This window comes from Charadrius vociferus, unplaced genomic scaffold, assembly GCF_000708025.1.
Source record: "Charadrius vociferus isolate BGI_N301 unplaced genomic scaffold, ASM70802v2 scaffold49, whole genome shotgun sequence".
NCBI classification, from domain to species: domain Eukaryota; kingdom Metazoa; phylum Chordata; class Aves; order Charadriiformes; family Charadriidae; genus Charadrius; species Charadrius vociferus.
The window spans coordinates 1,997,026-2,023,718 of record NW_009661375.1 but is presented as its reverse complement, the minus strand read 5'-3'; the positions used below and the strand labels follow the sequence as shown (position 1 = coordinate 2,023,718).

The 26,693-nt window shown below is 43.4% G+C and overlaps 1 protein-coding gene across 1 annotated transcript in view; it reads left to right on the top strand.

The window, feature by feature from the left end:
- Positions 1 to 26,693, top strand: part of MDGA2 (MAM domain containing glycosylphosphatidylinositol anchor 2) — a 271,179-nt gene that overhangs the window by 211,225 nt on the left and 33,261 nt on the right. Inside the window, exon 8 of the mRNA XM_009893924.1 lies at positions 6,003 to 6,151. Coding sequence (XP_009892226.1) covers positions 6,003 to 6,151 — 149 coding nt within the window. The remainder of the gene's footprint in view (positions 1 to 6,002; positions 6,152 to 26,693) is intronic.

The following is a 26,693-nucleotide window of genomic DNA, read 5'->3' as shown; positions in this document are numbered from 1 at the left end:
AGGGTGAGCAATGAGCCAGTCCCCGTGGCACACGTGTTCGAGGGGAGTTTCTGCTTGTTCAGTGGCAAGGACCGCTGGTACAACTATTCCTGAAGAAAGCACACCTAGAACAAAAGCAACCTGTTGGCAGAAAAACAAACCAGAAAAGTAAGATAAAACACTTTTATGGAGGTGTTTTCCAAATTCATCATTGTTAAAAGTATTTTTCTGTTGGCATTCGGCACTTTGCTATACGATTAATAGTTCCTGCCCCTATAAGAAGCTGTACAATGCTCTACCTACAGCTGGTCCGCAGGTGCGTGGTGCCAGTGAGCAGAACAGTGCTGGCATGGCCATGTTGGTGCTTATTCCCGGGATGCTGAGACCCGATGGTAAGCACAGAGAAATGCTCCTCTGGACTGCAGCAGCCTAGACGCTCTGCCTAAATTCAGAACTTATTCACCAGCCTCCACGTTGGTTTCTCCTGCCTGTGCACGTCACTGGAGCAGCCACACTGCTTTTGGTACAGCTGCTGGCTCATTTGAAGCTGGCTCAGGTAACTGCTACTGTCTGTAGGCAGTAAAGTTTTGGGGTTTTTTCCTATGAATATACCTGTTTAAGTTGTCCCTAGCTGGCTGTCCACTATTTGAAGTACTGTTCAACCCAGTAAGTCCTCATGCTCAATACATCTTAGAAGTGAGCATATTCTCATCCCACCCAGAAGAGGTCTGAGAGGGGCTGGAGTATGTCTCCTATGAGGACAGTCTGAGAGCGCTGGGGTTTGTCAGCCTGGAGAAGAGAAGGCTCCGGGGAGACCTTAGAGCCCCTTCCAGTCCCTAAAGGGGCTCCAGGAGAGCTGGGGAGGGACTCTGGATCAGGGAGGGGAAACAGAATGAGGGGGGATGGTTTTAAACTGAAAGAGGGGAGATTTAGATGAGATATGAGGAAGAAATTCTTTGCTGTGAGAGTGGTGATCCCCTGGGGCAGGTTGCCCCGAGAAGCTGTGGCTGCCCCATCCCTGGAGGTGTCCAAGGCCAGGTTGGACGGGGCTTGGAGCAACCTGGGCTGGGGGGAGGTGTCCCTGCCCAGGGCAGGGGGGTGGAACTGGATGATTTTAATGTCCCTTCCAACCCAAAAGATTCTATGATTCTGTGATTCTAAGACACATTAGTGTTTTGGAACTGCTACTCAGAAAGGACTTTGAGACATACGTTCCTTTGTGCAACACTAATTAATCACAGTCATGTCCTCAGATCAATATTTCTTGGACTTTGGTACCGCATCTCCCTGAAGTCTTATTTCAGACTTTCAGAGAAATGAATATGTGGCAAATTTTAACTACAGCAATAGAAGACAGAGCGAGGGACTCCCTTAAGAATCCTGTGGCCGCTGCCCTGGAAGAGGGTCTGTGGGTAGAATGTTCCCCTGGCTGCTGATCTGCTGGGCGTTAAGTAGAGACGCAGCAAATGCACTAATAATGCCCCACAAAAAAAAATAATAATAAAAAAATGGGTTTGGCTTCTTGAAATTAAAGACAAAAGATGGAAAAATTGCTGCTCCCTGCCAACAGTCACAGACTTCTGCAGTGTTTCTGCAATTCAGAAGCTTCGCAGGGCTGGGAGGTGCTTGTGAATCCAGATGAACGGGAGTTGAGAATGGGGTGCCGGGTTTTTTGTTTCTTCCCCCTGTGCTAACCTGAGGAGGGAGACAGCTAAAAGCCTGAACAACCCCTGTGTGCCCAGGAGTGCAGTTTGCCATAATTGATAATTGTAGGCTCCATATGCAGATGCATTCAGGTTGATGGAACAACAGCGACGAATGCAGCAGGATGTGTAATTGCGCTGCTCATGCTGGGTGGCCTCTGAAAGCGTGCCGGGGAGGAATTCACACTTTATTTTAGCTGTGTAGCCTTCAAATACAAACATTTGGTCTGTCTGTTGATGCATTTTTGCCTCGTGCAGGGGCCAGCCCTGATGAGCAAAACTGCATTCAGTATTACCTCCCCTTACCCCACTCCCACACAATCCCAACTGTCTGCATTTCGCACATGCTACATATTCAGAAGGTGAAAAAAATAGACGTTTTGCTAGTGATAGAAAGGAAAACAAACAATATACTCCACATCAAACTGTGTCATGTATCGTCTCCCTGGCGGAGCCCCAAGCATCACAGTTACTCAGATTCCAACAGCGCGAGCACAGAGGGAGGGATTAATTAAAACTAGTACATGTTAATGGAGCTCTAAACCTGACTTCAGATTGCCTTAACAGACACAAAAAATAGCATGGCATTAAACTCTTCCCCCTCCGGACATGCTGGAGCGGCGTGTCAGCGAGAGGCTGCCCTTTCCGGGGCTGCGGTGCTCCTGGATCCATGGAAGCTGCCTGCAGAGGCTGCCCCGCTTTCGCCCTGCCTTCGCCTCTCCACCGATGGCCATGGTGCGCTGCTCCTCCCGCCAGCACCCTCCTGAGGACTGAGAAGAGTTTCACTGTTTTTCCCTGTATATCTGTATCGGCACAGACCTGGGGTCCCTCCCAGCGCACCAAAACCCCCTTTGATGGGCAACAGAGGAGTGGTCAGTTGGTCAAAGTACCTGCAGTTAGCTGGAGCCTGGCGAGGTTTGGTCCTGGGGCAGCTGAGCTCTGCCTGCCTGTCCTGAAATGTTTTAATCAAGCCTTGAATGCTGTGAAAGCTTGGAGGGAGTGAGAGGAAGGCCATATTTGCTGCCTGTGCTTAAAAAGGACCAATGATGTGAGCCGGGGAAATGTTTCCTGCGCTCGGAACAGAACAAGGGGGTTTGCTTTTGGAAGGTGAGGTTGCCGTGGCTGTAGGAAGACAGGCAGGTTGTGGTGGAGCTGGCAGCCCCAAGGGATGCCCAGTTGAGGTGTGAGGGACAGCAGCCCCATGTGCTATGTGCTTGAGAGATCTCTGCAGGTTGGGAGTATATGTGATAACCTCTTCCAAGCGTGGCCTTGAAGGGCTTGGAGCTGGCTGCTGAGCTAACCTTGGCTGCAGGGGGTTTCCTCCAAGTCAGCTGCTGCCTCCCCACATTCAAACTGTGCTAAACCAAGGGCTGCTGCTACGCCTCTTACACTTTATCATCTCTTTATTTCTGTAGTGGAGGAGAATAAGTGGAGCATCACCTCTGGAAGCGGCACAGTTGGGTGGTGGCAGGCTTGCGGTGTTTGTCTGGGGCCAGAGCCAATGGTCGCGGTGACGGGGGAAACCTTCCAGCCCAGGCAGACTGCCTGCGTGTCTCATGGCTCCAGCGCCTCCAAAGGCGACGTCTGCTTTTTGTGGACTCTAAAACACTGCCCAGCTCTCCTGTTCTTCTGAAGTTCGCGAGCTAAGGTCTTAATGTTGTGTTGTTAATTTTTCAGTGTCTCCGTTCACACCAAAAAGCTCTTCTGTTCAGAGGGATTTAGAATAATGCAACTCTTCATGAGTCCTCATTATTTCTCAAAAGGTGACTGTGCTGTTCAAGTACCCATATTGTGACAAGCGTCTAATTATGGATCCTTTCTGTAGACCCCCAGAGATGCCATTATGTCCACCTGCAGTAGAAGATTATAATTTGCATTCAGTGTGAGCTTTTCTCCATTATTTCCACTGCACATAAATAAGGAAAACAAATCTTATCGACCACTGATCCTCTTTTCATTTATCTTACATTTCATTTTTTAAAATAGCAGTTTTGCTTTGCTTCTTTTCCTCGGAGTATTGTTGTTTGCTACTTCAGCACTAGCATATCTGCTCTAGTCTCGTCTAATTGAATGTGCGTCTTCGTTGGGCAATTGGCAAAAATATCTTGGCTACAAGGGCTTTTTATCCTTTGAAAAGAAAAGCATGGCTGGAGGGGATGACACACCCAAAGATAAAAGCTTGATCAATAACCACAAGGTCGGTATATATTCACTTGGTCTTTCCTTTGTCCCCCCCTTTTTTTTTTTAATTTTTATGGGTTTTTTTCCCTCTTTTCACTACCTTTCTGATGATTGTAACTCTCAGACTTGTAGGTCAAAATGCCTCTCCATCCATCTCTGTTTACACCTGTAGATAAGAATAGTTTTGAGGAGAAAATACCTAAATGCAGTGTGTATTTTGGCATAAGCTCCTAATATCTGTATTAAAGGGGGTGAGTGATGAATGCATACCCCTCTCAGGTCGACATGAGCAGGCAGACTACATCTTCCCATGAGGCTGTCCTGTGTTTTCATTGTATTTTGTAATTGCTCCCACTGAGAAAATTCCTCTAGAGATGGGAGTACAGAGCGATAAGCTTTGGGAGGGGAAAGACCTCATTCTGCTTCAGTTTTTCTCTAATGAAAAGTCTCTTTTAGACCTTCACAGGAGGATAACATCTGCAAATGTTTTGGTTTCCAATGTTTCATCTCCTTTTTGCATAATTCAGGTGACAAAATTGAACACAGCAGAGCCAGGTTTGGGTTTGACCCCATCCTGTTCCCAATAGCATTGTGCTCAAAGCATAGAAACTGCCGAGAAAGGAGGCCGAGCTGGGCAGGGCAAAGATGGACCTATTCCATGGAAGACAGTCAGTCTTTGAGTTGAGGTTTTATTCCTGTTGAAGCAGATCCAAGGCGAAAACTAGTGATTAACAACTCTCTACAAATCCAGCTGTTAAAACTTGTTTCAAGTCAATCCAAACCTTTTTGCTTTAAGAAATGGAAGCAACGCTGCCATGTTGGTATGGCGTGCTAAAGAAAGATCAATGCAAAATGACTTAAAAATAGAAAACGGATCTATGTCTCTTTGGCACATACCGGTTCATGCTTTAATGTTGTTTGACTTTCCTTTAGGACAAATCCACTGAGACTTTTTGGGGTATGTTGAATTGTGTATTCCAGAGGAGCAAAGTTCCCTCAAAGGTTTTGGGGGCAGTTCTAATTGCAGACATCCCTTTCCCTACCACATCTGCTCGTAGCCTTTATGGATTCAACTTACTTGGCTGTACAGAGGTGCCCGGCGGTACATGAGATGCTCTAGGATGGTGCACGCAGCTCCAGCTATGGCTCTGGCAGTTCCTGAGTCTCTTACAGCTCTTGTGTTGTATCTTCCACCCAATCTAGATGGCTCAGCTACCCTCCTGTGTCTCAGATGCTGCTACATGCCCATTGCTGGGCAAACAAATCGAGTGCTCTGTGTCATTTTTGCTATTATAGCAAAATCACTCTTCATGGGGTACTCTAGAGGTACAAAGGTAATTTGCATGTAAGGGTGTCACTAGTATTCATGGGTTTAAGTCAAAGGGAACTCAAATTTAGAGAATTCAAGCAATGTTTCGTCATGTGTTTGGGAAATCATCGTTTAGGTTTTTCACACTTATAAAGGATGAAGGCTATAATAATGTTCTGGTGAAATAGTCATGTACCCAAGATGCACTGGAAGATGTCGTTTCCCTCAGTTGTGCAAACCAGTATGTTCAGTTAAATAATGTACAGTAACAGTGTGCACATCTGCAATGTTACGAAGGATGGCTTGTGCGTGTTTTGACTTGGGAAGTTGGAGAGGAGAAGATGTGATGAAGGCAGCAGTCACTGGAAATATCCATCTTGTATTTCCAGCTCACGGATGTCATTTCCTATTATTTGTGCCAGGTACAGCAGCTGTCACTGAGTCTGTCTCTGCTCGGTGTAGTGCAGATTGTTTTGCTGTCTCTATTTCAGTCAGCTGGCCCATGAAAAATTAGTGCAGAGGCACGTTACATCGCTCCAGCTTGCCTTTGCTAGGAGCTCAGTTAATTTTTCCCCTCCCATGCCCACACCTGGGCCACGGATGCCACTGAGGAGTGAGCTAAGGATAAAGGCAAACCATTGCCACGAATCCTTTAAAAAAGTTGGTGGAGGTAAATAATTCCAAAACTTCTGGAAGAAGTTATTTAAGCAAAAGACTCAAAACACAGGGGGAGAGGGTGTTGCAGGTTGGGCATCAACGCTTGGCTCCAAAACCGGCTGCCTGATCGTTCTCTGGTTTGTTTTCCCCATGTTTGTTCATGTCTCCTGCAGGCAAAGCCTACGCTCCCGAGTTCTACTACGACACCTACAACCCCCTGTGGCAGAACAGACCCCGCGTCTACTCCTACAGTCTCCAGTGGACCCAGATGAACCCCGATGCTGTGGACCGCATCCTTGCCTACCGCTTAGGGATTAGGCAGGTGAGGAAAGACATTTGTTCGTAGGACTTTCCTTTTGAGTACTGACCTCTGTGAGGACTACCAAGTGTTTATTTTATTTTATTTTATTTTTCATTTCATTTCATTTCATCTTCTGTGAGTCGGAGTTGTTCCTCCTTCTTCTGGAAGGTTTGCTGCCATCTTGCAGAAGTGGTCCTCTGCCACTTGCAGATCCTGGAAACTAATTTGCACATTTGCAGTGTGAAAACCAGAGATTAAAGAGCTGTTCCTCAGAGGGTTTGCAGAGGCTGTGGCTCAAGATATGCTAGAAAGATTACATGAAAGAAACTTGCAGTAAAATTAAACTTTTTTATCTCTCTGTATGTATCTATATATCTTTTATTAGCTCTTCCATGCAAATAGATAAATATAGGGATAGCTGTAGCTTTCCTATGGAAACACATGGTGATCCTTGAGAACGAAGACATCTCTCCTCACCACACTAAATTCACAGGTTCACTGTGAACTTTTCAGAGGGAATTGGCAGTGTTAAGGAAACGTGGGATCAACCCACTTGCAGAGGAGTTGTTAAATTAACATAGTCATCCCCATTAATTTTGCCTTTAACAATTTTAAAGGAAAAATATCATCTGTCGTCTGTGCAGGTTATTGCTACAAAGCTTGAGTTTTAATAGTCAATTAAAGTGAAAGAGCCAATTTGTGGATTGCTTAAACTCTCGTTAAATGGCAACACCTCTGCTTACTTCCCTTTGCAGGGCAAAGTGATCTTCCTACAGCTAAGTCCCTACAAAATCTCACAACTTCGTGTTCTAAAGGCAGAACATTGTTGTGCTGTATCACTTGTTTGCAGTCCTGTCTAGAGTCTGTCCATGCCAAATGCTACAGGTGTGCCAGAGATTGACAATGCCAACTTGGGGTTTGGAATTGCTAGGCTTTCCCAAGGAGAAGTACATGGTTTGAAAATAATGCTCCTTGCTATGAACACCTCCTTGGCTACCATGTCCACCTCTGAGACATATCATACCAGTTGGGTTGCCAACCTTGGTCTAGCAGAGGAGGCTGTGCAGTGCCGTCCTGTGCCATGCCATGTCCTGCCATGCCATGCCATGCCGTGATGTGCCATGCCATGCCATGCCATGCCATGCCATGCCATGCCATACCCAGTTGGGGTCACGGGGCTCCCACCGCCCCGGCTGCCGGGCACGTGCTCCCATGGCTCCCCTCCCAGCCTGGACCTGCTGCAATCGAATAAAGACATTTTGGTACTTACTTGGGAGAGTCCATCTCATATTCTTTTGGTCTTGTTTTGCACTCCCATCAAGCTTACTTTTCTTTAAATAATACCACAACTCATTGATTTAGAAAGTATATGTTTGATTATTCATGCCTGAAATAATAGTTTGTGCAGGGAGGAAGAGACCAGGGATTAAGACAGACTCTTGAAGATGCACATACATATTGTTGAAAATGTGAGTTCAGAAAGTATTGCATTATCCCGCAGATCTCCTACTGGGATGAGCTTTGTAAGTTGCAAAATAAATATAAAATTTGAGCTTGTTGTTTATGCTGAGTGGATGGGGTTTTGCTTGTGTAACGTCTGTGGTAGTTGTGGCGTTGTCACATCTTGGGAAGGGCTTTGGTACCCGGGGGGTTATGGCTCTTCTGCACTCAGAGTTTGCCTCTGCCTGAACCTAACTAATTTGAAATGAAAATCGGTGACTTTTAATACATGTTTATGCAACTGTTTGCATCGTTGGGCACAAATCAGTTCCGTTATTCCTGGTACTAAGGAATTACTAAATTTCAAAACAGAATTTGCTGAAGTAAAAGCGTATATAATGAAACTAATTGCATTAGGATTTTTAGCTTTTTTTTTTTTCATTTTATTTTGATTTACTTTTAATTATCTATTTATATAATTATCTAGAGTTACTTTACTCTAATTTCCTTAACAACACTCTCTGTCAGACTAATCATAATATTTTCCTTTTGTCTATTTGAAGCCACATTTAAAATGTGGGTGATTTAGAACCTAGTGAGCCGTCCGGACACGTTCATCCATTATTGCAGTAATTCCCTCTGAAACAAGGGTGATAATTAACTACTTTTTTTTTTTGACACCTAATGGTACTTGCTACCAGAAGATTGCCTTCTGAACTGTTTGGTTTTAGATAGTTTATTTGCTTTAGCGATGTGTTTTTTACTGGGTTTTGCTATCGTTTTTATTTAACAATAAAAGTGGGGCCGAGCATCCTTTGGGAGTGGCAGAAAACACCACTCAGGGCTGGGCAAAATTCATCATCGCAGAAAGAGCGCGGATTTCCAGGTGGAAGCGAAGGTGTGATCCTGCAGCCCAGCGTGCTGCTCTTGTACAAAGAGACTGCTCTTAATCTCGGTTTTAATCTTAATCTTTGTTTTAATCTTCCAACGCATCGCCAAACACTGCCGGTGGGCTAGGTGGTGGGTCGGGGTGTTGGTATCCACCTCTGATTCGATTAACGCCGTTACCTTTATCTCATCGGTAAATGGCTTTTGCGTTAAGAATGCTGCCGCCGGAGCCCAGGCATCGCGTCCTCGTCGCCCAACCTGTACATCGCTGCTTCACTTGAGACAGAATCCAGGCAGTATTTGGGGAATATTTAGTTGATAGCAGGTCTAGGCTTGCTGAATTTTCTGTGGAATTGTTAAAAAGTCTGCAATATCGACAATATTTTTAATGTCGTTTTATAAAAGCAGGAGTTTCTTACGAGACACGGAGTAGTTTAGCTCCATTTTTGTGTTTGTCAGGTGGCTGCAGAAACCAACGCAAAGGATGTGCTTAATAATGGAACTTCTAAAGGGCAAAAAGGAGGCTGGTAATAGAATGTGGCAGACCAGGGATTTTCCTTAAAGGCAAATAGTTCTGCTAGGAGTAATTGGCTTAGAGTTATCACAACGGGAAAGTATCTCTGCTGGTTGGCATACAGTGCGATCGTAGAGCCGGAGATGTCTGCCTTGCCCAGCTCAGGCGAGCAGAGTTTTGAGAAGTTTTGCTGCCGACAGAAACTACCGGAGAGAGATGGCCGGTGCCAGAGGTGCAGGGCAAGCAGAAAGCAGGTGGAGCAGGGACGCTGAAGCAAAGGGGCTGTGCCGTGCTGACGGGGGGATGAAATGAAAATAATTCCCTTCTGTTTCTGTTGAGGTACGAGCTATGTCACCGTGGATGCCGGGAGCAGCTGTTGTGTTCTCGGGACCTTCAGGATTCTGTGGTTGCTTTGTAACATTGAAAAGAAATGTTTTTACGAACAAAATTAACCAATTTAAGAAGTGAATTGAAAACCTGTAAGAATCACAGCATTTATATGTATGTTACACGTATATTTTTCATGAAGACCATTTTATAGCTCTCTCCTCACCCCTGTATTTAAAGCTCCAGACTGCACGTACAGCACACTGATGGTGAGCAGAAGTTTGTTGAGTCTTTGTCCTGTTGGCACGGCAGTGTGTGACGGATGCTCCCTCCTGGGAGAATCAGGGAGGAACAGGAATTATTCAGAGCACTTCGCTTTCTGCTTAAGCCCCAACACTCCTGCTGTTGCCTTTGGGGGATTCATTCTGTGCTTAACGTTATTTTTTAACCAGCGCAGGCTCTTGCCCACGTTTCTAGTTGACACAGCACATGGACAGTGGCTTCCCGGTGCTGGGTTTTAATCGGCTTTGAGGATGCTGAGCTGCAGAATCTGCCAAGCCTGCTGTGACAGAGCATCTAGGCGGCAAGCAGTGTGCTCCTCTTTAATTGAACAGTGACAAACAACTGGTTTAAAAAATGAAGCGCTAACTAAATGGCCATAGAGTTGAGTTGTTGAGTGAGTGTAAGAGCTGCTGTTCACGTGCTTTGGTAGCGCTCAGAGCCCTCAAACATGTCTAGAGGAAACGGCACAGCTCTGCAGTATGCACCCAGGCCCCGTCCCTCCAAGGATCTGTTACAGATGTGATCTTCTCCTCATGGAAATTTCTGGCGTTCACTTAGAAAAAAAAAAAAAAATTACTTGATGAGAGATAATAGGAAAGGAGCTGGTCTGGTTTGCAGTTCTTGTAAGACCATTCTAGACAATTTTGGCAAGGTAAAAGGGACCTGAAGTGGTCAGTCCCTTTCTTAAGAGGAGGAGAATCCTTGAGGACAATGGATTCTAGTCTAAGGCCAGTTCTTCCGCCAACCTTTGGTATACAGAATGATTCAGAAGTTGGCAGAGTGATGCCACAATGTATATACAATATCTACTTCTCTTGGGCCACCAGAGCCAAAGGAAGCAGAGATTAAAACATTCCTTTCACTACCATGCATTCTCCTGTATGTTGCCCAAATTTAGGAAGCATTAAGGTGGTGAACAACTATCATGATGCATCTGGGCACGTGCAAGCACATCTGCCATCTGAGTTCCACGTGCCAAAGAAGGGAAAGAAAGAGTTGAGCCCGTCCATTTCCCCCACCCCCCATTTTGTGAGTTTTTTCCAGGCTGACAATGAGAGGAGGACATACTCCTGATCCAAGAGCAGCATGTCATTCTGGTACCTCAGAGCATCAGTAGCAGTTTTCCCACAGGTGAAGGAGAAATTTGAATACAGATTTGAGCAGAAAAATAAGGCATGTGTGGAGCCTGAATGAAGGTCCATTTGAGATGCTCATGTATGATTACCACAGTCTTGTATGGCAGAGTAAGTTGGAAATTAGGGGTACAGCTAGAGCAAGGTATCGTCAAGAGCAATAGGTAAGAGTCTACAGTCGCAAGTTGGTGGAGAATAGGTGCAACACATTTCATGCTTGAAGATACAGACCTGAACACAGAGGAAGAACAAATTAAGTTAATTAATCTCAGCATTCCTGACCCTAGTCATGGAGGGGTTCGACAACTTCTTCTGCAGGACCATGTCCACACAGCGAATACGCAGCCTTTACCTGGCAGAGCAAGTCCAGTTACCTCCTAGACCCCTAAAGGGCCCACATTGTCTGTTGCAGTGACCAAAAGGGATAATATTATATTAAAATTCAGGGATTTTGAGATGTTTGTGTTTTGTGAGTATAGCTCTCGGACACACAGTCATGTTTTTGCAGTGAATTAGGGCTCAGAGTCTACCTCCGAGTTCTTCTTGGTGGTGTTCAATAACCCAGATCATTGCATGGCCCATTGCCTCTGTGGGACCATCTCTCTCTCCCTCTCCCCAGTCCTCTTAATCTGGAGCTTGCTTTAATTTTCTTAATATTCCTGGAATAGGGCTGCCAGACTCCACCCTGTATGAATCACTGGAACAGTGTTACACATTTCTGTCAGATCCTGCTTCTTGTCACCTACCTTGTCAGTAGAGTTAAAATAAAGGCATATCTCAGGCACAAGAGGCTAATTTAGTTGTAGGAAAGCTGGACACAGGAGAAACTTATTTGTCATTTTAAGCATTGGTTAAAGAGAAGTTGAGAGAAACTGTCATAGCAAATACTGGAAAAGTTATTTGAGAAAAAAGTGGAGCTTGGTTTAGTGATATATCAGGGAAGCCAAGAAAGTCAAAAAGAGAGATGGAAGGTCCCATCAGATGAAGAGGGAGTTGCAAGAACAGAAAAGTGTCATTTTTTCTGCCTAAAGTGTGAAAATGGTGAAAGCATTATTTATTATTTATTTATTTAGAATGAAAGTCACTTATGAGAAATGTATTTATTTTACCGCACTCAAGGCCCCCACCTGATGGGTAGTAATTCTCCAGCTGTTCCTTCCATCAGGATCACGGTGCTGTCATCCCACAACATTCTGCAATAGGAAAGATGTTTGCAAGCTGGATATTTTCATTTGCTTTGCTATAGAACATGTAAAATGGCTATACATCGAAATGTATACAAAAATTGTATTCAGAACCATTCAAAAATAATTACTCACATCTGTAGTAATTAATTTCAGGGGAGGAAGTGAGGGAGTTGAAAAGGCTAATTCACATGTATATTGGAATATTTCTAATGTTTTCATAAAGAATTTTAACCCTTCTTCTACAGAATAAAATAAGCTGCCCTGAATATTGCGTAGCATGCATGTCTTTTTGGAAGTCTAAACAAGGCTTTGCTTTTCCCCTCTTATATCTGCACTTGTGAAATGAGACAGAGAGAGTTTGGTAAAAAAAATGAGTGCAACATGCGAAGGCATGTTTCTTATTGATTTCCCTGGGTTTGGTAAATTGAATTAGGGAAGCAATGGTTCCGTTTTACAATTTTCGGTTTGCCATGCTGATACCTGTTATGCTTAGACTTAAGAAGACAGATTCTTGAGTTTCAAAATAGCAAGCTGAGGGCTGTCATTTCAGATTCGTACTAAATTCTTTTAATTGCCATTTAAAAATGGTTATATCTCCCCGTCTTCTGATAGGTTAGGAAAATTCTCATGCATAATTTTGAAAAAAAATCTACTGATTATGTCTTAGGAAATTCAGAGGTAAATGGTATGCACATAACTACATGTTTTTCTGTCAGGTCCTGATGCTTTGACTTTGATCCCATGGTATCTTAGTTACTGAAGATGCTCCTGACAGTAACCACGCTCCAGTGTTGGGGAACTGAGCTGCACACCTCTAGAGAAACCAGTTCTCTTGTTTTGGCGGTAGTGGGCTGTGTTTTCTAGAGGCATAAACAGAAGACATCCCAGGCAGAGCTGTGCCCATTCACATTACCACAAAACATGGACAATAAAATTGAACTCCCTTTCTTCACCCCAACAAAAAACTTACAGGCAAAATCTAACGTATTCATTTGATCCAAGCAATTACTGCCTGCTGCGACTGCCTTGGTTTGATTTTCATTATATAAGCATAATCTCCTGCTATTTCATTACTAATTTTATTACCTAATTCATATTACCTTTTTAGTCCAGTTTCTTAAGGAAACAAGACAGACAAGAATGTACTGAAGTTGCTGCCTGTGATGTCTGAACCCAGTTCTTTGTTTTGGTCAGATCTGATGGGGAACAGAGGTGGAACGGGCGAGGAGGGTCCCACCAGTGTTGTGAAAGCATGTGGACCGGTCAAGGAGAAAGATGTAATTATGGAAAAAATTGGAAAAGTAGGATGACATTAACCAAAAAGAAAAAAATCACGGACCACGTGTGAACTTGCAAGCTGTGTGGAACCCCCTTCTGGGTTATCTTTTATTGTAGGGCAATATCTGATCTTTCTCTTCAGGGTGTCTATATGTGTATATTTACAGGTTGCAAGAGCCGGAGATCTCTGTTGCCAAGGCTCCTTCTTGACTTTTGCCAACAAAGGCAAAGTAAGAATTCCCTAAAGGGAATTAAAATAATATATGATTAATATTATAATGAATCCTGCACAGGGAGGAGCTCTTGTGCTTGAAGCAGTGATGTTGACATAACCTGAGGATGTCGTTTGCATGTTTCCCTTCAGTGAAAAAAAATGCAGACTTATTTGTACTCAGGAGCATATGCTGTCAGCTAACGTTGCCAAAATGAAGCCCCACGCTGTAGCCTCAGCCTGTGCGTGGTGGTCACACTCAGCTTTCATTTATTCTGTCTCGGCAGAAAAATCTGCAATATGAATTGATTACCGCTGACAAATGCAGTGTATCAGTCAAACTTTAGGAAAGATGTGGGAGAAAATAGAGTGAACTGAAGAGCAATTTAGTGAGAGAAATTACTCAAGCTGGAGGAATTTGTTTTAGTAAACAAGTTATTTGCTCTCGACTACCTTTAAACCCTGGTGGTAGGGTTGGGGGTCCCCTGCCTGGCGTCCCCGTGCGTGCAGTGAGGCACAGCTCTGGCCGGGTGTGCTGCAGCCGCAGCCTCAGGTGGAGCGGCGGAATCGCACGGATCACCTGCACCACCCAAATAAGGATGAGCTTGTCTTTAAATGGTCGAGCCGTGCACGGGCACCCCTCCAGCAGAAGCCCTTGATGAAAACGTGCTCCACTTACAGTACAAACAGCAGAAGAGCAGATCAGATGGGATGTGTGTTTTCATGAGTGCTTTTTCACCCTGCTGCTGTGTAGTTGGGCAATGAATGCAAACAGCAGGCTGCCGGGATTTGATGCTGATCAGATCCAGGTTTGAAATGAAAAATATAATTACCTAGAAATATTTTTCATTACCTTGTTGTATTCTTTATATAAATTCCTGTAGTGCAAAACTGTTTAAAAAAAAAATTAGTCTGTAAATGACGGCAATGGTTTCCTTGTTAGTGTTGATTTAGAATCATAGAATCATAGAATGGTTTAGGTTGGAAGGGACCTTAAAGATCATCTGGTTCCACCCCCTGCCCTGGGCAGGGACACCTCCCACCAGCCCAGGTTGCTCCAAGCCCCGTCCAACCTGGCCTTGAACACCTCCAGGGATGGGGCAGCCACAGCTTCTCGGGGCAACCTGCGCCAGTGTTTGGAACCGGTTCCAAATGGAACATATCCTGTTCCATTTCATATGATGTCACAGTTGTTCAGAAATATTAAAGGATTTGCAAAAATGGCAAATAACAGAGAAACAGAGCAATGAAACTTTGAAAACTGAAGACCCACGTGACAATTATGGCATATATCCTTTGGCAAATGCATGACAATTAAGAGTTCTGTGTCTGGCATGCAGCAAGCTTTTTGTCATAGTAAAACATGGCATAAAGAAATATTTGAAAAGGCCTTTGAGTGTTATAGAAATTTAATTCTGATGAAGGATGCATCCTTTTTACTGAAGATAGTTTCAGAGCAGCATCAATGCCTAAGAATCATAAGTAAATTGTATAGTATGTTGCAGGTACCCTGTTAAAATATGTTAGGATATCAGGATGAAACTTAGCAGTAGGTGCACTTGCTTAAGACATAGGTGCATTATCCCAGGAGTTTCTCTGCATGCCAGACAAGCAATGGGTGCTGAAGGAGAGGTGCAACCCTAGGGGGAATGGAGGTGGAAGGGGTCTGAGCCAAAAGTGACGACTTTGTCACCTCAACTGTGACATTTTGTCCCCTCATGTACCATTCTTTTCTGAATTGGTTGAGTTCCCTTTGGACTATTTGCACTTTTGAGCTTTGTATCAACCCACATCAGGGAGTTCACCACCCCTTGCATGGCAAGTGAGCTTCTCTCCTAGCACGTGGCATTAGTGCACGCAGAAGTAACTTGAAGGCTATTCCTGACACCATCAAGTTTCCCAAAATTAAATAATTCTCCAGAACAGAGCTGTCTGAACCGCTTTTTTTTTGCTGAATAAATGTCGCTCATGGAATGAGCTTCATTTCTTTCCCTGTGACTGTTCCATGTCTGTCCTTACATCTTCTTTGCTCTCCCACCTTCAAGACCTGTTCTAAAGATAGATTTGCTGCGTTCTTCCTGTGTCGGTGGGATACATCCGTGCCTTATTTCATGGGCTGTAATGACCTTATTTTCACAGCCTTCCTTTGAGATAATTTTTTGAAACTGAAACATAGAGCAAGGTCAGAAATATTCACTGCTAGCAGGGCTCACTTTGGGAAAGTGATTTTACCTCTGCATATTTAAAGGGACCATCGAGATTCATACTCAGAGATGCTTCAATGGCAATCTGGACGTTCCATGTCGCCAAGAGCAGATGCTGTCACCCTCATACTGGGTTTTTTTGTGCAGTGTTTCCTCTCACCACCCTGCTGAGACATCTCTCCATTTCTGGGGACCTCTCTCCATTTCTGCAGGCTTTGCATCTGCTCTCCTGGGCAGGTTGGCTGCACATTCAGCGCTGCAGACAGGTGGCAGCGGCGGCTCTTGGTAGAAATGTTAAAGAGGATGGCAAAAGAGCTTAGGCTCCAGGCAGTGGTCTTCACCAAATAAGAACATGGTGTTTCACTGCACAATACTTCACAGTGAAAAAAGTCCAGTTAGTGTTTTTTCTGTTGGCCAAATATTGAGTATTCGCTATATTTCTGGCCTTTGGTAACAAATGGAAGTGCTCTTGTGTGGCAAGGAAAGCTGTTGCACCTCTTAGCATCTCTCCTCTGCACTAGGATGAGCAATTCTGGCAACCTGTAGAGGGAATATTTATCTACTGAGCTTCCTGACCTCTTTCTAAGGCCACTCAGGTTGAATAAGTGTCTGCATGTCTAGACAGTGCATGAACTGAAACTATTAAATCTGTTTGAGGTCTGCCTGGATTTTCCCTAGCGCTGTTAATGAGTGCATTTACCAAATGAGCACTGCAGATCTGTAGGTGTAAAAAAACCAAAAATGAGATGAATTGCCTACTTACCAATGTTCAAAGCTGAGACTTCAACATTACTCCCTGTGAGCGACCTTAACAGCTGCGTAAGGGACAGACGGCGCAGAACAAACCCCAGCGCTGGGAACTCTGCAGACCAGGACTTCTTCTTGCTGGGGTGCTCTCTTGGCTCCTGCCTCCAGGTTTCTGCAAAACCAGCTATTACCTTCATATATTCTTCCCTTTGTATCAGTCTTAAACTAATAGGTTAGGAATCCCAGATGTCTGCTAGACACTTGGGTATTTTGTACTGGGCATAGTCTTGCTGTCTTTCACCATAAATTCTGTCCTTACCAAAACAGAGATCTGTAATTTAGGAAAAAAATCATTGTTAAATAATACATTTTGCAAAAAAAAAAAAAAATAAGATGCAGTGCCATTACAAAACTAAAACTTTCTCTGCTCCACAGAGAGGTACTGTCTCTGTTCATCCAACTGAGGCAAGGAAGGATTGCTTTGTTTTTAAGAATCCTGAGCAAATTTTAGTTGCAGTTTGGAGAGAAGAGATTGTGAATGAGAATTATCCTTTTTTTAATAATGCAATTAGGTGTGCAATTCCTTAATGGCAGATTTCGCTTGCTTCTAGGTGAGGGCTGTTTGTAGCTAAATCAGAACATTCTAGCCAGTGTATATACTAAGTAACTGCTTTCATCAAATAATGTACATACCAAAAATTATAAATTGTTGGAAGGAGAGTGATTGGGCCCTCAAGACAACTGCTTCATCCATTCTTTTGCTGTTAGAGAATTCTTTATTCTCTGAAACGTACATACGTTTAAATTGAATGCAAACCATATTGCCTTTCCATAAGCAAATGAGCACCCTACTGCAATGCATCTGTGTTTCTGAGCTGATTTAAAACACCGCATTTACATTTTGAGAAGTTCATTAAACATCTAGTGGCTATTTCCTCTCGTGCAGTGATTGTCTTAAATCTTTAAGGAATGTTTTGTTGAGACATTCATATCTGACAGTTGAGCTGTTATTTATTGGCAAAAATTCATTCTTACTTAAAAAGTTAAGCAAAATCAGTATGTTCACTTTCCTTAGAAATGCACTTTGGCACCATGCGCTTGTCTTACTGCATTATTACTCGCTGATCTATTTATGCAGAGACTCATGTAGGTTGCTTAAAATGCAGCCTTGTTTTTCCAGTTCATTTACCAAGACAACCTCACTTGTTCACAGTATTGACTAAGTAGCAGAGCTCCAGTGTGCCGTACTTTAAGAGGGTTGGCTTTGTCATCTTGATTGCAGCTACAGTCATTAATTTGCCACTATGTAATTATTTTGTATGAAAAAAATATGGTCATTTGTAAATAGCTTTTAGAAATCACAAGAACATGAGTTGGGTCACTAGTGACAAGAGGGCACTATCTGTCCTTTGAGATCCATCTGGAGAAGGTTGTAGCATTGTGGAATACTCACTAAGTCATCGCCACTGAAATATGAGATATATCGTGGGCTAGATAGTTTCTTGATCTTGGAAATGTAGTTGTCGGTATAAGCATGAAGTGTTTAATTTAAACTTAGGAACTGAATCTTGATGCCACTTTGATAATTATATCTCTTGTTGCCCTGATAAAAATAATGGTCTGCCTATTGCAGGTAAACCTGCTGCTTAATATGGAAAAGCACGTCCATACTGTTGGCAGACACGTTGCTGGCAGTGCTCAGCTCACCCACGACGTGGCTGCACCGTGTGCTTTGAAGTGTGAGAGCCAGCGCCAGCCTGGTTTCCCAATAAATGAACTTCACATTTGATATGTCACTGAGAAGGAATGGGAAAAGTTGATCTAAAAACTAGCCTTAACGTGGGTTAATAATTAACCCACCTTTTGTGAATGCCTAACAAAACGGATTAAAAATTGAAAAACTCTTTTGGTAGATGTCTAGCAGTAGCAAAAGAGCAGGAGAACCTGCACCACAGGGACTGGGAACAGTGCAGCTCCTGTTTAATCCTGTAGACTTTAGTGAATTGATCTGGGAGCCAGCCAGTTTTAAAGTCTTAAAATGGGTTCTCTTGGTTTATATCGCATTTTAGCTTGTCTTTAAGGAGGAAAAATAAAAAAAGATACTGACTCGAATGTACTGTCGTCACGTTCAAGGTTGTGACTGATCTGAGTCCACAGGTTAGAGAAGCGCACATTGTGACCCTTACCAAGAGCAAAATCATGCTGCCTATGTTCAGTCGACGGATTTTTCCACTTTTCGCATTCAAATGTGGGTCAACGTTCACATCTCCAGTGGGTCAAGCCAAACATGGCATGGTAGAACCTCACAGGGTTAGGACGTTGCGGGTCAGGGTAGTAATGAAGATACACACTGTGCTGTGGGGAGATCAGGGCCACACATTACAGCCCTGAGTGCATTCTTGTCACCAAGCTCCAAAAGAAGAAAGATTTTTAAAAGAGTTTTTATACTTGTCTTCTTAGTAGTGTTCACATTTTTATTCAGACTGTGGATAACTTTGTTTCAAGAATAGTTCCAAAACCATACAGAAAGCAATAGCAAGACATTATTATTGATATTAAACATCAATATGATAATCAGAAAACAGCTTTATTGTAGTGCTCGAGTGAGTTTTGATCTTGAAGCAGAACAGGCCTCGGCCACAGAGGAGGGACGGTGGCACTGGGGTGCTGTGGCAGGCTCTGGGAGCAAGCGATTGCCGGTCCTGAAGTGTCAGTGGGGAACACGGTCGGTGCGAGGCGCAGCCTTTTGTCTATACGACCCTTTTGGCACCGAGAGTCAAGTTAGCTGTTGGGTACAAGACTTCATCTATTATTAATGGCAGGCTGGCATTCACTTTTTTGGCTTAAACCGTGGAGTGCAGATGCATTCAAAATAATCAGCAATAAAATTGACATGTGTGACACCATCAGAACACCTGTTTTATATAGCAGTGTAACTCAGGAGACTATAAATCCTCCTGCCTCTAGTGTTGATGGAAAAAGCAGTGTAGAGTACAGGGAGTTTCCATTTCTCAGGGTCACTGTTGCACACAGCCTTTCATTTGTAACTATCCTGCTCAGGACTGGAATTGAAGGATGAGTACAGCCTTGTTTGTCTTCCGTCATGGTGACTGCATAGATTTGGTCATCCTCTACTTGCTTCTGAAGGTGCTGAGGTCTGCCAAGATGTTGTCTGCACATAAGAAACATTTTTCTGTCTCATTAGTAGCTCTCTGAAGAATATCCTGATGTTAATGTGTTTCAGCTTTGGATTTGGCTTTGGATTCTTCCAAGTTTTTGTATTTTAAAGTATCCTTGTACGCGTCTCCTGGTTAGCCTTTGGAGGTGGCCAAGACTCCTGTAGTTGCTTTCATGAAATGTTCGATGGTAAAGTGGAGTTCAGTCCAGGAGAGCCTGAAACGCATGAAATAAATTAGCAAACTCATATAACATAGCTCACATCAGGTTCGGAACATAGGCAAATTCAGGATTTTGTGCTAAAAGGCCATGAAACCCTTCATGTTTAGTTGCCTTGACATTTTCTTGTATGTTTTCAAAGTGCATACAAAGCTGGTCCCAAACATCACTCAGAGTGTTCCTGCACTTCTCAAAGTTTATCCAAACAACAAAACCACTTTTGGACCTCACCTTCAAGCTCTTGCTTCACTGAGCACGTGCCCCGTTCTGGCTGGGCGGCTGTGGGTATTTTTGTCCTTTTCCATACCAGATTCAAAGTAGGTGACAGCAGCGGCTTCACCTGCAGCTCCCAGTGCAGCTCCATGCCAGCATCCTGCAGCTGCTCAGAACAGTCCTGGTGCTGTCTGGGCATCACGTGGAGGTGTTTCCTTTCCATAATTTGTTTTTCACCAAAGACAGATTCACGTCGTTTTTTATAAGTGATCATAGAATTGGATAATCAGAGAATAGTTTAGGTTGGAAGGGACCTTAAAGATCATTGAGTTCCAACCACGGGCAGGGACACCTCTCACTAGACCAGCTTGCTCAAAGCCCCATCCAACCTGGCCTTCATAACAGTTAGCGAATCCCATGTTTGTAGCATTCAAGCAGTGATAAGCGAGTGCTTCCAGCTCTCTGATATTTACTGCCAGCAGCACGAAAGCAAGTGAAGCAAGTGAGACTTGCCCGGAGCAGACGCGAAGGGTCTGTAGCTGGGATCTCCATGGTGGCTGCTCTGCTCCTCAGCAGGTCGTAGCCATGTTCCCTGCCCCGCCGGCAGTGCTGCAGCCGCGGCGACCTAGAAAACAAATGGCTCTGCTTTAAAGAAGTAATAAAAAGTCAACTGGTACCTGTAAACCAGAGAGTAACTTGTTCAAGCTTGTTATTTGAAAGATTAAAGTCCCTACCTTTCCTTTATTTTCAGTCCACAGATATCTACGGTCTCAGTCAGTTGATAATGAGAAAGTCTCTTCAAACAGCCCGGAGCAGGTCACTTCTCTGCGCGCTTCCTTCTGGTCACCGTTCGGCTTTATTGTATTTTTAACGTCTGTTTTCATTCAGCAGCGTACGGGGTCAGACATACTCAAATACGTACGATGTGCTCGTGAAAGGGATTTCTGTGAAGGTTACCTGGTCACTGGCTGCAAAACGGAGTATGTAATTTTCTGTCCGTGCCATAGCACGGTTCTCATACCCGTGCATGGGCATTTGCTGCAAAGGAAAAAGTGTGTGCGGATAAATTTTATTTCTGATTAAAGAGTCATACCTATTAAAAATACAGAGTTTCCTCTTCATCCCTGTGTGAGGTTGTTAAAAGCAAAGAAACAGCAACCTTCCAGCTGTGAGATATCCTGACTTACAGTTTACTTAGCAAATGGACGGAAGTGTCCTAATTCGTAAATCTTAAAAGATTTTTTTATTATCATTCATTTGTATGGAAAACTAGAAGGCAGTGTATTTCATCTTTCAATTAACAATTTTTTAGCAGATATCTGTGCTGTTTTTTGATTTTACTCTGATAAAATTGATCTCTCTTCCTGGGTTACCGTTTTCCACCCTGCCTTTAAAATCTGAGTATATCTCAGTATTTCATAATACATATTTAAAGAGGACTTAACTGTTGGATCATCTAGCTTCCAGCTTTCGCATGCCAGCTTTCCTTAAATTGTTCCCGTCATTTTTATTCTTCAAATATCAGGCCATAAATTTGGATCATGGACAGATGTTTCTGACATCTGAGCCACTCGTCCATCAATTTGTAGCCCATAAAAACTGCGTCTGTAGCATTCTGCATCTTTGGAGTCCAAGCTCCTAATTGCTAAAGACTCCAGGACTTTTAGTTTCTTTAAAAAAAGAAAAACAGAAAGACGGAAAATTTTTTATGCTTTTGTCTGTACCGCATAAAACCAATTACACAACGTGGTAAACACAAAATAAGTAGAATGAATGGTCGGAGCAAATACAGAATGATTGTTAAGGTAATCCTGCGAGAAGAAAGTCGATTACATGCCCGCGATTGTTCTTATGGATTAGAAGTTAGCTAATTGGAAAAGATTGAGGCCACTGTTAAATGTGCTTTAAATACTTGCTTTTCCAGGCAAAAAAGAGGGAAAAGAAGAGGTTTATCGTGCCATTTCCGTATGTCTCCTCTCCTAGAGAAGGAGGGCTGAGCGCTGTGTGCTGGTGGCAGCGCCCGGCAGCGGAGGCAGGGCCTGCCCGGTGCAGGGGTGGCCACATGCTCCTCCAGCAAACATCTCCAGCCCCATAATGGTGTCCCACCTCGCTCAGGTCACTGAGGCTCAGAGCATGTCCCTGGCTTCGGCAAGCAAACCTGCCGGCGTGCTCGCTCTGGGCTGGATTTGACCTCTCGGGCCTTGTCACTTCGACAGTGGTTGGCGTTTGAGGGAGAGCGGAGAGCAGGTTCCAGCTCAGCACCGAAACAAACGGGAGGTGTTGGCGGTTCCGCTGATCACGTGTCAAAATATTAAAAAAGAAAAGAGATGTCATCAAGAACAGTATTACATGCTGCACAGTGGAAAATAAGCTAATGACGAGCGTGGCAGAACGTGCTTTGCAGCTGCCCTTGTTGGTTTTGCCTGAATTAAAGATATTTGTCACTGTGAGTCATTTCACGGCCGTAACTATCCTTTGAAATGAAGATGACACAAGAGCCACCTACCTGATGAGGTTTCTGTTCAAAACCAGATAGCTCTGATTATATTGCTGGGCAAACTTGTTAAAGAAGAGCAGCCCCTGGGTTTCCGCAGCAGAAATAAGGCAAACACTACCTGGGAGTTTTCTCTCAGTGGTGTGCAGATAGAAGAAGCATTTGCCCATGCAATGAACATCGCTATTTTACATATATAACTGCTAGAGAAACCCCTTTTTTTATTAAGGGAAATCAATTGTCGTCGTTGTTATAAATTGTGAAGAAATGACTTTGAACACTGCCACAGTTTTTTATGGGAGTATACAGTAGATTAATTTACATTGCATTCAGTTGTCATTAATTAAAGAGATGCCTGTCTGACTTTTTGAGTCAATGAAGAAATTTATGGTTAAAATCAATAGGCCAAGTACAATGGACTCAGGATGCGTTTATTTTTTATAAACATAACTGTGCATATAGGCAATCAATATTTAATCATCCCATAGGATTAATTTCTCAAGAAATCTATATGTTCAAGTCTTTTAGAGACTATAGTGTTTCTCAACAACAGGCGCAGAATAAATACCCTTTCATTGACAGCAAAGAGGAGATGGTTTCAGCCTGCTGCAATAAAACACTGCCACAACTTTACGGTCCCCTTTCTCTGATGTCAGGGAAATAAGTTTTGCTTTTCTGTTAGCTTTAGGGAACAAAGATTTCCAAATATGCAAAAGTAACCAAGAAAAAAGGAGTCCCTGTGAAGCCTTCTGTGCTCTGGGTTGACCGAATGTAGGCTCTGCTAAATTAATTATGGGTTAGGCATATGATGATGCTAATAAATGCTCCGGAAGCTAGTGTGATTTTTCCTCAGTGCTTAACAAGTATTCAAAAACCATTGGAAAACTGTTGTTTCAAAAAAATAGGTTTCCCAAAACGTATTTCATCCTTATCTTGGTAAGGCAAAGGGCTTTGATAATAAGAATTTTTCTCCTTCAAAAACTCTTTTTCAGGCAAATCCTGATTCTTACTAATTTGAAAGCTCTGGACACATGAATTGACAGGCAGGCAGATGTTTTACGGTTGCGTTTGCTTGGGTATTCTCTGTTTGAAGCATCACCCTTGACTTTTTCAGTATAAAAAGGCACAACCTGAATGTTAGGGTGAGGCTGTACCGGTGATTTTCAGGAAGTGGGTGATGCAGATTTGGCTCCTTCCTGTCCAAGGAGGAGATGCCCGGATCTCTGGAGGCAGAGAGGCAGTGCCACAGGAGCAAGAGCACAGGACTGGGTTGTTCTTGGTGCTTTAATGCCAAGCAGTGAGCGACCAAGAGCTTTGGGAGCCTCCTCCATGGGGTCTGGCTTTGCAGAGCCTCCCCAGTTTCGGGCTAGGAGTTTGAGCCGCCCTAAGTTGTTGTCGGAACCTAAAACCTATTTTTAGAGTGTCTTGGGCATTTCAGTGTTGGTATTAGTTGCCTCAGCATCATGCAGACCTTTAAAAATGTTGTGCTAGAAAACCCTTGTTCCTCCAGCTGGTTGCATGGCTCTCTGACTCCCTATAGATCTGAGCTTCATTTTTTTCTGTATCCCATCAGCAAGTAAACGAGCTCACCTGCGGTGCTTCTTTTCAATAGTTTTAATATTTGTTAGCCAAGGGTACCGTGGCTGTTTCACACCGGGTTTGGGAGGCGGCTCTGCGGCGGTGCCCGGGCTGCTGGCAGGGCTCCGAGAGGGATGTCCCAGGCGCAGATGTCCCATGGGATGTCTCATGGCGGTGCCACCTCACTTCCAGCCCGACTGTCGGGCTTATCTTCCTGATGGGAAGAGAAGGTTGAAAGCTGAGCGTAGCGAAAGCTGTGCGGATAGTGATTTTCTTTCTTTATTTGTTGAACACCAGAGCTGAAAAATCAGGCAAGGGGATGTTTTGTGTCAAACCTAGTGACAATTTTGTGATGTTTCTTTTTTTTTTCCTGGTTTCCATGGTAAAAATAAGAATTAGAACAGAGCTGGTGTTGATTGCAAGGCAAAAAGATGTGTATGGCTTCCTATGGAGAAATACCAATATCCAGTACTGGCTTAGGATGCATAATACTGAAATGAAAAATCAAATTGTTTTGCTTTCAGAAGGAATAAAATAATGGAGCTTCTGTATTGCTTTTGTTTGGGTCGTTGTAGAAAAGGGTAAAAATCTAAAGCAGCAACTGAATTTCATGCAAAGTCATGACTAGCTTTGGTAATTATAAACTTTAAGCATGAAGTATTAATTATTAAAATTATTTGCTGAAGTCTCTGCTTCAGTATTTCCTTATCCAAAGACCAACTCAAATAGGGAATATTTTTACAGTAATCCACTGTAAGGAATCAGAAGTACCTCTAAGCAGCAGCTAGCTAACTTCAGACAACTGCCAGGAAGTCAGTATTAACTCACACAACTGGAAGCACAGTTTTATTAATACAGTATTTGCAAATGTAATTGGCAATAAACATGATGGTGTAAAACACGTGGCTTAAAAAAACACTAATGATGTCTATTTCAAAAAAATAATTATTATTTTTAATGTCAAAAATTAGGTAATTTTCTCCAGAGTTTCATGTTCTCTGGTTCTTAATTTTTGTGAAAGGGACAGACTCAATCATGAAATTATGTTTGGCAGTATACCGCTCACCTTTGGGGCATAGGCAGTGGTTTTAATCTTCCTTGCAAAGGTTGCTTGTATTCAACTTCATAGTTTGATTTAAAAAAAAAAAAAGATAAAAATTGGAATCCATTGCAAAGAACAAACAGCAATAATTGCAACAGAAGCAAGATCAGGGAATTTTCCTTTTGAAGGACCAGCAGCCTTCGGGAGGTCTGCAGAGCAGTTTCTCTTCCAGTATATTAACATCACTTACATTTTTGGAGGAGCTGTTTGGGCAAAATAAAAAAAAAAAAAAAATAGGCCTTAGGTTTCCATTTGTGGGCTGAATTACTTGTATATACATTTTTTTTTAAGTCCGAATTCTATAAATTGCTGCTTATCTTTTTTATTTTAAAATCAAGTACATAGTTCAGATAAAACACTTGGTCTGCATTACAAAACTTTTGAGAAATCATACCAGGAACTGCACTAGGTACCTTGTTGCAATCACTGTCTATAAAGATATGGTGAGTTCAGCTCCTACCACAGTTTGGTATGGTCAGAAATACCGGGTAGAATGGAGTCTCTCAGCATTTTTATTTATTTATTTATTTATTCAGTATGGGAACAGGGATGCGTGAATGGAAAATTTTCTCTTTGAGAAAAAAAAAAATCTCATTTACCTTGGTCGTTTTTGCATTTTTAGATTTTCTTGAAGAACATTTTAAAATAGCCATGTTGAGTTAAGAAAATGTAAAAGTTATTTTTAAGAAATACAAAACTAAAAATATTTGCACATTTAAAATAGATCATTTTATTTGACTGGCTAGGTAACTTCGTAAATTTACAGACATTCACAAAGGTTTGTTTCCAGTTTCTCCCCTTGTAGCAACAGCATTTCTCTGGAAGCACTTTCCAGTTCAACCACAGTAGGCGTGGTGAGCTTCCATCCCCACAGGTGCAGCAAGAAGATCCGTATTGGCAAATTCCCCATGCAGCACCTTAAAAATACACTCTAAATCTTATTGTCATTATCCTTAATATCTTCTCTGCAGCACACTCACCACTTTCCTCTCAAGGACAATGGTCTGCTGAAGACAAGGCTTATCCATTACTGGGAGGGCTTCCTGACAGCCTGTGAAGGTGCACGGTGCCCTATGCATTATTCAATGTATATGTAAGATCCTGGTGCCCCTTCTGTTTGTTTCTGCAATGTTTTAAGTAATCTGTGAGCATGAAGTTCAACAAGTCCAAATGCAAGGTGCTGCATGTGGTTCAGGGCAATCCCAAGCACAACTCCAGGCTGCACGAAGAATGGCTGGAGAGCAGCCCTGAGGAGAAGGACTTGGGGGTGTTGGTGGGTCAGAAGCTCAACATGAGCCGGCACCGTGCACTGGCAGCCCAGAAGGCCCCCCGCCCCCCGGGCTGCATCCCCAGCAGCGTGGCCAGCAGGGCGAGGGGGGATTGTGCCCCTCTGCTGCGCTCTGCTCTGGGGAGACCCCCCTGCAGTGCTGCCTCCAGCTCGGGGGGTCCCACCAGCAGAAGGACACGGAGCTGTTGGAGCGGGGCCAGAGGAGGCCCCGGAGATGCTGGGAGGGCTGGAGCCCCTCTGCTGGGAGGACAGGCTGGGAGAGTTGGGGGGTTCAGCCTGGA